Source organism: Trifolium pratense, linkage group LG2 (genome assembly GCF_020283565.1).
Source record: "Trifolium pratense cultivar HEN17-A07 linkage group LG2, ARS_RC_1.1, whole genome shotgun sequence".
NCBI classification, from domain to species: domain Eukaryota; kingdom Viridiplantae; phylum Streptophyta; class Magnoliopsida; order Fabales; family Fabaceae; genus Trifolium; species Trifolium pratense.
The window spans coordinates 12209264-12220357 of NC_060060.1; the positions used below are offsets into that span (position 1 = coordinate 12209264).

General features: G+C 34.3%; 2 protein-coding genes across 2 annotated transcripts; one reads left to right on the forward strand and one right to left on the reverse strand.

Annotated features, from left to right (window-relative positions):
• The first annotated feature begins 1698 nt into the window (after positions 1 to 1698).
• Positions 1699 to 3840, forward strand: LOC123910377 (peroxidase 72). Its single transcript, XM_045961474.1, has 4 exons — positions 1699 to 2237; positions 2510 to 2701; positions 2790 to 2955; positions 3167 to 3840. The coding sequence occupies exons 1-4, from the start codon at positions 2013 to 2015 to the stop codon at positions 3577 to 3579; spliced, it is 996 nt and encodes a 331-aa protein (XP_045817430.1). The 5' UTR covers positions 1699 to 2012; the 3' UTR covers positions 3580 to 3840.
• A 2406-nt stretch (positions 3841 to 6246) lies between these two features.
• Positions 6247 to 9577, reverse strand: LOC123910376 (disease resistance RPP8-like protein 3). Its single transcript, XM_045961473.1, has 2 exons — positions 6642 to 9577; positions 6247 to 6537 (listed from the first exon to the last, which is right to left on the reverse strand). The coding sequence occupies exons 1-2, from the start codon at positions 9376 to 9378 to the stop codon at positions 6533 to 6535; spliced, it is 2742 nt and encodes a 913-aa protein (XP_045817429.1). The 5' UTR covers positions 9379 to 9577; the 3' UTR covers positions 6247 to 6532.
• Positions 9578 to 11094: the final 1517 nt, after the last annotated feature.

The window sequence follows — 11094 nt, forward strand, 5'->3', positions numbered from 1 at the left end:
TATTTCAATTTTTTTTTTGTGCAATTATTTCAATATAGATATAAACATAGTTTGAATGTGGCTTATTTTTAATTCCAAATGTATACAGTAAATTGAAAAGTACTTTTTAAAATATAAGAGTGTGGTTAAAAGATGTGGGGTGATTATGATAACATCCTCTTAAACAATTCATTAATAGCCAAAGATTTTCATGTGATGGTGTGATCTTGTCTTGAGAAAGGGTATACTTGTGGTCCTAGAATATGGAACTTGGTAGACTTTGTACATGTTTGATATTATTGCGAGTTTGTCGAAATTACGGTCGACGTGCTGTGATACTAAACATACACTTAATTGTAAAGTAAAAGTCCCTTGAGTGCATTGAGAATAAAGACTAAGCATTCACTTGTCAAATAAAAGGCTAAGGCTAAGCATGCAACTTTACTTTATAGGTTCTGATTTGAAAAATGTTAGCATGGAATTTTATGCAGTAATCTTTGGTGATCTTTTATACTACTAAAGTTACTTGCCACGTTCCTGTACTCATCATAGTTTATCTTAAAAAAAATTCCTATAAAAGAAATGATTCCACCTAATTCCTCACTTATTTTTAGTATCTTCAATTAACTATAATCAAAGGTTGTCGTTTTCCCCTTACTCAAAGCTAAGCATATCCTATTATATGGATTTAACTCATGTGCTAAATAATGTAAAGATTGTTTACATTTTCAGTCAATTATAACCATCTGATTGTAAAAACGATTTGATTTTAATTATAACTACGTGTATAATCATATATATGGATGATTATAATTTATTGACCGTGTATGACTTTTTACACCGCCAATGTATGAAAATTAAACTCATACTATATATACTTGAATAATATATTCCAAAAAAACAAAATGAAAAGAAGTAAGCCTAAGAATTATAATATGCTTAAAAACCTAGAGAAGACACCTAGAATTTAGTAGGTATCCATTAATACCTGTTCCTCAAGTAAACAAATTCATGAGCTACAATCAAATAAATTGAGCAGGTGAGTCTAGCTTAACTTTGTAGACTCCCTCTAATAAGACATACAGAACAATAACTGCAGAGTAACTGCCCCCTCTATTTTGATATCTTCATAGTTGACCGGAAGCTTTCTAAACTAACAACTTAATCGTAGCATATGTAGCACCGACACTTCACATCAAAGATATGTTTGGTGTCTAACACTTGTCGTTGTTCGATACTGACACATGTAATTACATTCAAATATTTTATATTTTAGAATTATTTTAGGTGTCGACTTATCAGAATCGTGTTTGGTGTCTGTATTAGTGTAGTTGTAGTATAAACATGTAAATGATGAAAACTGCAATTAGGTTGGTTGATTGAAGAATAACTAGTCAAGTTCTTAAGCATTTATAAAAAAAAGTGCATATCAATAATGCAATTAAGCACTGTTTTGTCTAATGATAAAGCAAAAGTAATATACCATTTAAGTAATAACAAAAGAAAAGAATTGATTCAGACGTTTTTTAATCAAACAAATAAAAAGACCAATTGGTATCTTACAATGCAAGCAAGAATACGTTAAAAATGCTTTAGGCCATTTTCTTATATTTAATTAATGCGTAAGAAACTTTGTCCAATAATTAATTAAGGCTTTTACTATATAACTATTTTTACTTTAAACCAAATTAAAAGAATGTTTCACTACATTTAGAATTTGACTTAGACCCTTAAGCTACTACCTTACAACAATATAGGTGATTTTACATGACATAGTAATAGCTTAACAACTCTTATCTTCATCTTTTATATGTATTTGAAAATTATTTAGGTACCAACTCCAACTTTTTTCCATCACATTGACACTTTTTCCTTTTGGTTTTCTGTCATGCAATACTTTTTTGCTACATTGATTATTATCTATAAATACTATCATTTCCATCATGGTCTTCATCCAATCCATTTGAAAACGTCTCTTTAACTAATCTTTCTTAAGAACTTTTGTTCTGTGAAGTTATCTTGAAAGAGAAATAATGGTCAATTTTATAAACTTTTTTCTGCTTTTTTCTTTACTAGTCTTTGTTCCTTTCTGTCACTGTGAAAATAAAGTAGGAGATTACCTATACCCTCAATTTTACGATAAGTCGTGTCCCAATGTTGAAGAGATTGTCAAGTCCGTTGTTGCGAAGGCTGTCGCTAAAGAGCCTCGCATGGCTGCTTCCTTGCTGAGACTACATTTCCATGACTGTTTTGTTAAGGTTGATGCATAAGTGATTTTGTAAACAATGTTTAAATTTGCGGTCATGGTATTCGTATTTTATATATTGCAGAAAATGACTCCTGATGTGGCGGCAATTGTAGTTGAAGGGTGGTTGTAGACACGTCAAAAACCTTAACACTACAGCCACAATTGCGGTCACAAACTGTTTTTTGAAAATTTTGAAGACAGATAGGAAATTTATAGTAGCATCGTAAATATCTGAGCTATGAGTTGTATTGTTCAAATGCATGACAAAAGTTGATTTTGCAGGGTTGTGACGCATCGATTTTGTTAGACAGCAGCGGAACTATCATCAGCGAAAAGAGGTCAAATCCGAACCGTAATTCAGCTAGAGGATTTGAAGTCATTGAAGAAATTAAATCTGCAATAGAGAAAGAGTGTCCTAATACAGTCTCTTGTGCTGATATTTTGACACTAGCTGCTAGAGATTCAACTGTCCTTGTAAATATTTCCTAATGTTTTGCATTCTACTACCCTTATCTTTGACCATAAAAAACTAAATATCAAATCTAATATTCAATCCTTTCAGACTGGTGGACCAGGCTGGGATGTACCTTTGGGAAGAAGGGATTCCCTTGGTGCAAGCATCAGTGGCTCAAATAACAACATTCCTGCTCCTAACAATACATTCCAAACCATCTTAACTAAATTCAAGCTTAAGGGACTTAACATTGTCGATCTAGTTGCTCTATCCGGTAAACTCCTAGTACTTACTATTTCATGTTCATTATTTTCAAAACATACTTGATGTAGCCTCAATAGCGATTGTGTTACGGTCGCAATTGTCTCATGCATCAACTCATCGGATCTCAATTTTCTTCAATCGAGTATTGGATTCATTTTTCTCGATTGGAGTTTTATAGCTGCATTATTAGTGGCATAAACATTTTACTTGTAATGTTATAGGTAGCCACACCATAGGAGATTCTCGGTGCACTAGCTTTCGGCAAAGACTCTACAACCAAACTGGAAATGGCAAGTCAGATTTCACTCTTGACCAAAACTATGCAGCTCAATTGCGCACTCGGTGTCCAAGATCTGGAGGGGACCAAAATCTGTTTGTCCTAGACTTTGTCACTCCAGTGAAATTCGACAACAACTACTACAAGAATTTATTGGCCAACAAGGGTCTGTTAAGTTCTGATGAAATTCTGTTGACAAAGAATCAAGTATCTGCAGCTTTAGTGAAAACTTATGCCGAAAGAAATGATCTTTTCTTTGAACAATTTGCTACGTCCATGGTTAAGATGGGAAACATTACTCCATTAACAGGATCAAGGGGTGAAATCAGAAAACGCTGCAGAAAGATTAACTCTTGATGAAGTACTATCATTGTCATGTTGCACATGTGAAGAAAATTGAATCTGCATTTTGTTGATCTTTTATTTGTTTAGCCATTGGCATAGTAGCTATGTCCTGAGTATAAATTTGGACTTTTGGTAACATTGTTTTGTGTGTTTGAAGGAATTCTATGTAATAAGATGTTTTAAAAATAGGTTAATAAAGTGTGAAGTTGTTGGAATTAAGGGTCTTGAAGTTTAAATGAAATTTGTTTCCTAAAGTGATATTGGAAAACTTAATGATACTTGCCAAGTATGCATCTAATAGACATGCACCCAAAGGCACATTGTTCTAACCTCAAGTCCGGCACACACCTTTCAAGGTATTGTTTGCTTTGAGTGTAAGGCCTTGACGGTCTTGTCTTTTATAAAAGACATCTCGTTTGAGTGAAGAATGTGAGTGTTGTTGCAATGTGAAACTAAGTGTACCGAAAAAGTAGCCCCCTAATCGAGGCTAAAGGAGGAAAGATTTTGTCATACATCATGTATGGCTTAGACCTCATTTCCACAAACGGCACCAATGTTCCGACCTCAAATTCATCACACCACCTTATGAGGTATTGTCTGTTTTGAGTGCAAGTCCTTTATAAAAGGTGTCTCATTAGGTTGATGAGACTATGTTATTTATAAACAACCACTCATAACCTCAATTCCAAAGCAATGTGAGACTTTTTAAGTGTACCGAAATACACATAAATTATAGTTTCGTGGGCTGCAATAATATGAAGATGATTGCTTTCTTTTATGACCAAAATTGGGAACACACTTGTGTATATAAAATTGTGAGGCAGCGAGATGAATCATGTCGCATTGTTAGCTGTCTCTGTCTCAATTAAAATATTTTCTTAAATACTACAATCATATGCACGAGAATTTTCTTCAAAGAGTTATAATGTGCATGGCAATTAATCTGGTTTTTATTTTAGTTGTATGTTAGCAAATATGTATTTCATCAAATTTCTTCAATGCAAATTGGAGACATTAAGTGAAGTCATGTAGTTTTGTTAACATTGTTGCTCCATTTCTTGAATACAATCATTTGTAAAAAGGTTTTTTTTTTTTTCTTAACTCCTGTTTGAGTAAAAGCTCCACATTTTCTGTTAAATACCAATCTATATACCAGGTTTTTGTGTCACCTCGTCTTTATATTCCTTGCCACATTTGCACAAGCTTATTTTTCTGACTGATTCTGCTTGTAGCTTAAAAAACACATGCATATTTTGGTTGGCTTTTTAATTGCTAGAATAGATGTCAAGCCAGGACATTGCTAAAAATAAGGCTTTGATGAAAATAAATATTCTTACAATGCAAGGACTTGAGAGCAGTAAAAAAACATTTATCAGGTCGCTCTATTATGCAGAAATGCACAGCGAGATGAAATTCTTGCAATGCACAAAGTTACATGACACTTTAGTCGGATGATCTTATTCAAAACCAGTGGAATAAGAAGACAAACAATCAATGCATGGCTAAGATTAAGACTCATGAAAGAGCAAGTGGGAGGCTGAAAAATTAGGCCAGTGAGAGTACTTGCTTGATATTGTATTCAACCTATTATTGTTAGTATGTACCTGTACTTTATATTTGTATATTGTTTCAACTTATTCAGCACATTCTACTTATATTGCCTTGCTTTTTCCCCTTTCCTTTATCAATACTTCAATTTGGACAAAAGAAAATTTTCTAAGTATGTAGTGCACATAAAAAATGAAAACCAACAGCACTTTATGAAGACTGAAAATTAATAGTATAAATCTCTATTAATGTTTGCAACACAGCACTTCCAGTTCTTTGCACTTTAAGTGCCTGTGCACAGGGCAAAATGTTATAGCCATTAGCCAACAATCAGGTGATCTATTTAGTAGTGTTAAGCATATTTTCATCATGGTTTACGGTCTACTTAACTGATATATAGAAGTAGACGGTGCTTAATTTCTATGCATTGGATATATGTTAAGACAATGCAAATATCAAGTGCAGTGTACATAATGATAGGATGCGACAATAACAAATAATAGGAATGAAAACATGTGAAGCTGTGTTGCCTTGCAAAGTGAAGGTGAGAAAAGAAATGGTGTAAAAGAAAGTAAATTGAATGAGTTTCTTAACTATCTTCTCTTACTCTTAATAAACTAACCAATTGAATGTTTCTTTCCAGTCTGTTATAACATATCTAAAGAAATATCGGGTTGGTTAGTTTGTTAACTTTTGTGGCATCATTGCTAGTTGAGGATGCTAGTGGCAGAAACGACGCAGAGAAATGCATAAAGTATGGGGAAAGGGGATGAATTTTATAAGTTCTTAATCATGCAAGTAACATAAATGTGCATCCATTACTATTTGCATTTAATGAATGCTATTTTGAAAATTGGGATAGCTCAGTGAAATCAAAATAGATCAATAGTAAGACAAGTAATGTTAATGTTGTTATCATGGGATCGATTTGTTATGCATTAATTGCAATTGTAACTTCATAGAATTGGCACGTAAGCAATAGCAATTGCAACAGTTAAAGTTGATGCCAAAGCAAAATGCAAAGGCAGGGGTTGCCACTATCACAATTATGCTACCCTTATCTGGACGTGTTGAAAACTTAAACTAGAAATAGAAAATGACACACAAATTCAAAGAGTATGAGGAAAGGACTGAATTTTAATGGCTTTTAAATATGGAAGTAATATAATTGTGCACTCATTGCCCTTTTATTGCAAGTCATTCCCAATTAATAAAAGGGAGTAAAACCCTTTGATCATAGGAGAAGTGGAAAGACTCGTAAGTATTTGACAATGCATTGCCAAAATAAAAAATGAAGATTGCATGCTGTACAGTGGAATGCCAGAACTTGAAAATGCTTCCATTCCTTCATGAAAGTTCCTATCACCCATCAACACTGCGCTGGCAACTTCAAAAAAAGCACACACTGTGCCGGCAATCAATCTGCAGTATGATATGCAATTTTGGAAGTAAGTTTCCTAAATTATTGGCTCCGCATACAATGTATTTTGTACAGTCAAATTTTGTATTAAGATGAAATGGCTTACCGATTGATAAAATGTCTGTTGTCGATTCTATAATTGGAGTATTTTTGAACTCAAACAAATCTTTAGTTCGAAGTCTATGTTCAAAATCTACCGGCATGCCTGTAATTTTAATTTTCTTCAAAGAAGTGATATCCTTCAGTCCTTCTGGAATCTTTCTTAGCTTCTCACACCGATCAATAACAATATACTCCAGCATTGGCATTGCCTTTTCCTCAACTTTCCATTCCTCCAGTTCTTTCAAAAGAGTGAGCCGCAAAACGTGCAATTGTGAAAACCCTTCAGCACTGAAGCTCAACTCTGTCCAATTGTATGCCTTTTTACCCAAAATGAGCATTTTAAGTTTTGGCAATCTCTCAAGTTTGGCAATAGACTCCTTCTGTAGGTGGGAATTATGTAAAGTTAATTTCAACAGATTCGGCGGGAACTCATGCGGATCAGGTAGCTTCTTGATCTTTCCATTCAAAGACAGCTTCTGAAGTTGTGTGCACTGAGACAGCTGCATAAAGATTGGAAATTCATCCTCTTCAGATTGAAGAGATAGTGACAGTGAATGAAGGTTGCGTAATCCTTGTATAGTAGAAAGAACAGAGTTCACCGTTGGTCCTGATAATCCATTTATCCCCAGCTGCCTAAGATTGGTCATATTTGCTAAACCACCATCTGATATCCAGTTTCCAGCCTCAATATACGGTAGGCTTTGTAGATTGGTTAATGTATCCAACCGTAGATGACCGCTATCTGGAGAATCAAACGGTGTATACAACAGCAAATGTCTCAAGTTTACCAACTTCCAAATTACATTTGGTATTTTCTTAATAAAACAACAATACCTTAAATCAAGTGTTTGTAGGTTTAGTAAGTTTCCAATGGAAAGTGGAAGTTTTCCCTCGAGATTAGTCTTCCTCAATCCCAGATACCTTAATTGAATCAGGTCCCCTATAGTACTTGGCAAACTAACTAACCGAACACCATCTAATTCTAACACCCTGAGGAGCTTAAATTCTGTGTAGATGAAATCCAATTTCCTTTCTTGCATAAAACTCCTACGAATCCAGATGTTCTTGTCTAGAAATGTATTATATTCCCTATTGAAGAAGAACAGCGAACGCGAATAATCTGCAATGTGTTTTAAGAAATCATACCGTTCCTGGCAAGAATGTATAGAATGCCGCCGGGATTTAGTTAGCTGAGATGTTGACGATGATGAGCCTGCCATATCACCAAAATACTCCTCTATTCCTTTGGACACCGAAAGATCTCTAAGAAGATCATGAATGCGAATCGTCTTAACTCTCCCCAATGAACTCACCGTTCCCACTTGAATCATACACCTACCAATCAACTCATTCAAGTATCTCTGAGCTACATCTTCTGCAGTTTCCCCACCTTCTTGAGGTAAAAAACCTTCAGCAACCCATAATCGGATCAATTTTTTCGTCTGAATGTTCATACCCTTTGGGAAAAGACCCAAATAAAGAAAACATGATTTCAACGGTGAAGGCAAATCATTGTAACTCAAAGCCAAAATTCGTGTTATCTTCCCTTGATCCTCAAGCAAACCCCCTCTAATATTTTGCAACTCTCTAGCCCATTCCCCACTTGACTTCAACTTTCTAGACAACAAACCACCAATCACAACAACAGCAAGTGGCAAACCTTCACATTTCACCACAATTTCCTTAGCAAGATCCTCAAACTCAGACGGTATCAAGCTTGCTCCAGGAAACGCTTTACTACGAAGCAATGCAAAACTCTCATCCTGATTCAACGGCCTTAACTGATGAGGATGACTATGTCCATCAGCATGTAAAGCAACCTCCCAAATCCTAGTTGTTAACAATATCTTACTCCCTAATTTCCTCTTAGGAAAAGCATATTTCAAACTATCCCAAACTTCCATACCCCAAATATCATCAAGAACAACCAAATACCTTTTCTCAGCCAACACATTATGAAGCTTATTAACCAACTCTTCCACAGGAAACTTATCCATTTCATCTCTTGCAAGAGCATCAACACCTCTAAGAATCCCTTGCAAAACATCTTTCCTCTTATACTCTTCAGAAACATAAACCCAAGCTTTACATTCAAAATGATTCGCGATTCTACTATCGTTATAAAGCTTCTTCGCCAACGTTGTTTTCCCCAAACCACCCATACCAACAATCGAAACAACATGCCTTGTCGGTTCCAAAGTAACCAACTGAGCAAGAATTGAACCAAAATCCTCTTTAACTTCAACAACATACTCCTCTTCAGAATAATAAGGTGATGGCTGTCTCCAAAGTCTTAACCTTTCATTATCACCGTCACCACCGTCATTAGGATTAGGGTTAGGGTTTTTGACAACAACACCGTACATTTCACGTCTGTCGGAAATATCTTTGATTTTTTTGAGGATTCTATCAATTTTTGTACCGAGTTTGTAGAGATGAAAAAGTGTGGAGATTTTGTTGTGGAAATTGGTTTGGATTGTTGAATTGTAGATGTGGGTTTCAATGATTTCTTCAGCTTCGAAAGCTACGTTTCGGATCTCAGAAACCCACATTCGAACACGTTCGTTGGATTGTTGTTTAGCATCAGCATCTTTTAAGAAACATTGCATCCATGATAATTGGTTTTTGAGAGATTCGACTTGGTCTCTTACTGTTGATATGTGTGAGATTGTTGATGTTGCTTGTTCTACGAGTAGTTCTGTTAGTTTTGTTACAACTGTTGATACTGCTACCTCGGCCATCTTAGGTTTGATCTTGTGCTGTAACTGTAAGATATATGGTGGTTAGTTTGGGATTTTGGTTGGACTGTTTCTTCAATGAACTCTGTTTCTTTCTTCTTTTTCTTAACTCCCTTGACTGTTTCTTCTCTTTTCTTTGCATTTTGATTATAGAAAAACTAAGTGCTGTAAGTAAATTGCAACGCGTTTCTCAATTTTCTTTGTTTTGTCGGCAGTTAATTAACTAATTAATTAATTAAACATCTATTTCTTTGATTTAGTGGTGTTTGACACAGAATTTGATAAGGAATGTCATGATTCGATGCACCATGTACCATGTACACAGGCCATGGTAAGCTCCTCGCATTACATGAACAAGTGTTTTTGTTGTTGCTTGATGTGCCTCTAGAAACGTCTCAAAAAGTCACTTGTATGACTTTTCTGTTTTGTCGTACAATAATGTAGCCCTAAAGATCACCACTTTTCGATGGTAAAATTCCGAGAATACTACTAGTGGTCTATGTGAACTATTTGTGCAATATGTTGAATCAAGAGAACCCACGTTACCAAAATATCCATAATCAAATAGCATTCTTGCATCTGCCCCATTTACTAAACTTATTTGCCTTTAAATTAACTCATTTGTTGAAGATCGGCATCATCTGCTGGATCAATTTGTTGACGGTAAATTTCTGAAACTTTTTGTTGAGATGACATCATTTGAGTTGTTTCTTGTGTGGGTAGCATATGATTATGTTCCACCATAAAATCTTGAACCATCCAATTTTCACTCATATTCTTATAACCTATCCTTGCTTGACAATTAGTTATCATCTTTGATCTTGGCTTGATTTTTTTAAAATCTCGTTTATTCGGTTTACGTAAGCCTTCTGTGCAACACACGAACTGCAAGAAGTAGCTAAACCTTAGTGGTCATTGCTTTTGTGTGTATATTGTTTTCTCACTCTAAACACATTTTTTCCCCAATAATCAATCCAAAACTTCCTAGCATCATTAATGTTATAAAAAAACATTCTCTTTTTTTTGGCATATTGTATAAATAATCCTACATTTTTCAAAAGAATAAATATATAGTATTATTTACTGATGAATAATAAACCAATAAGTTCATTCAATCCATTTGGTAACAAGAAAACATGGAAGCAATAAGAAAAATTACAAATCAAATGCATAAAACCACTAAGCATATAAACACACATAGATTCATTTGAAATAATGGTTTAATTTAAATAATTTGAATGCTCTGTTTGGTAGTGTACTAGTTTAGTAATTTCGTACACAGTTATCAATTTATAAATGCTTTATATGATTAAGATTAAGATATTATGGATCAACAGGTTGAGCATATAGTGAAATACTAAGGATTAATAGAGTTTTTTTTTCCTTCAATTATCTTATCTCTTAGCATGGAACTAATATTAAAAGTTAGAAATGAAGTATGACATCAAAATTATTGACTAATTTACTATTTGATATCACATTAAATTAAATACAATTTTTATATTTCACATAAATGTAAAAAAAAATAAAAAATAAAATATGTCTTGCCATTTGTTCGTCTTCATGACCACATATCCCTGGATTCAAGTCCTAAAGAAGTAGAAATACATGATAGTCATCATACTATGCCTTCAAAGACAAATCATCTGTTCAATTCTCCAAGTCCCGGTTTTATAATTGATGGTCCTACTTTCTTGCACATTAAGAACATCTCTATAA

Coding starts and splice junctions, on each gene's coding strand:
- LOC123910377 (XM_045961474.1), top strand. CDS start 2,013: ATGGTCAATTTTATAAACTTTTTTCTGCTTTTTTCTTTACTAGTCTTT. Junction 2,702..2,789: donor CTAGAGATTCAACTGTCCTT/GTAAATATTTCC, acceptor CAATCCTTTCAG/ACTGGTGGACCAGGCTGGGA. Junction 2,956..3,166: donor CGATCTAGTTGCTCTATCCG/GTAAACTCCTAG, acceptor GTAATGTTATAG/GTAGCCACACCATAGGAGAT.
- LOC123910376 (XM_045961473.1), bottom strand. CDS start 9,378: ATGGCCGAGGTAGCAGTATCAACAGTTGTAACAAAACTAACAGAACTA.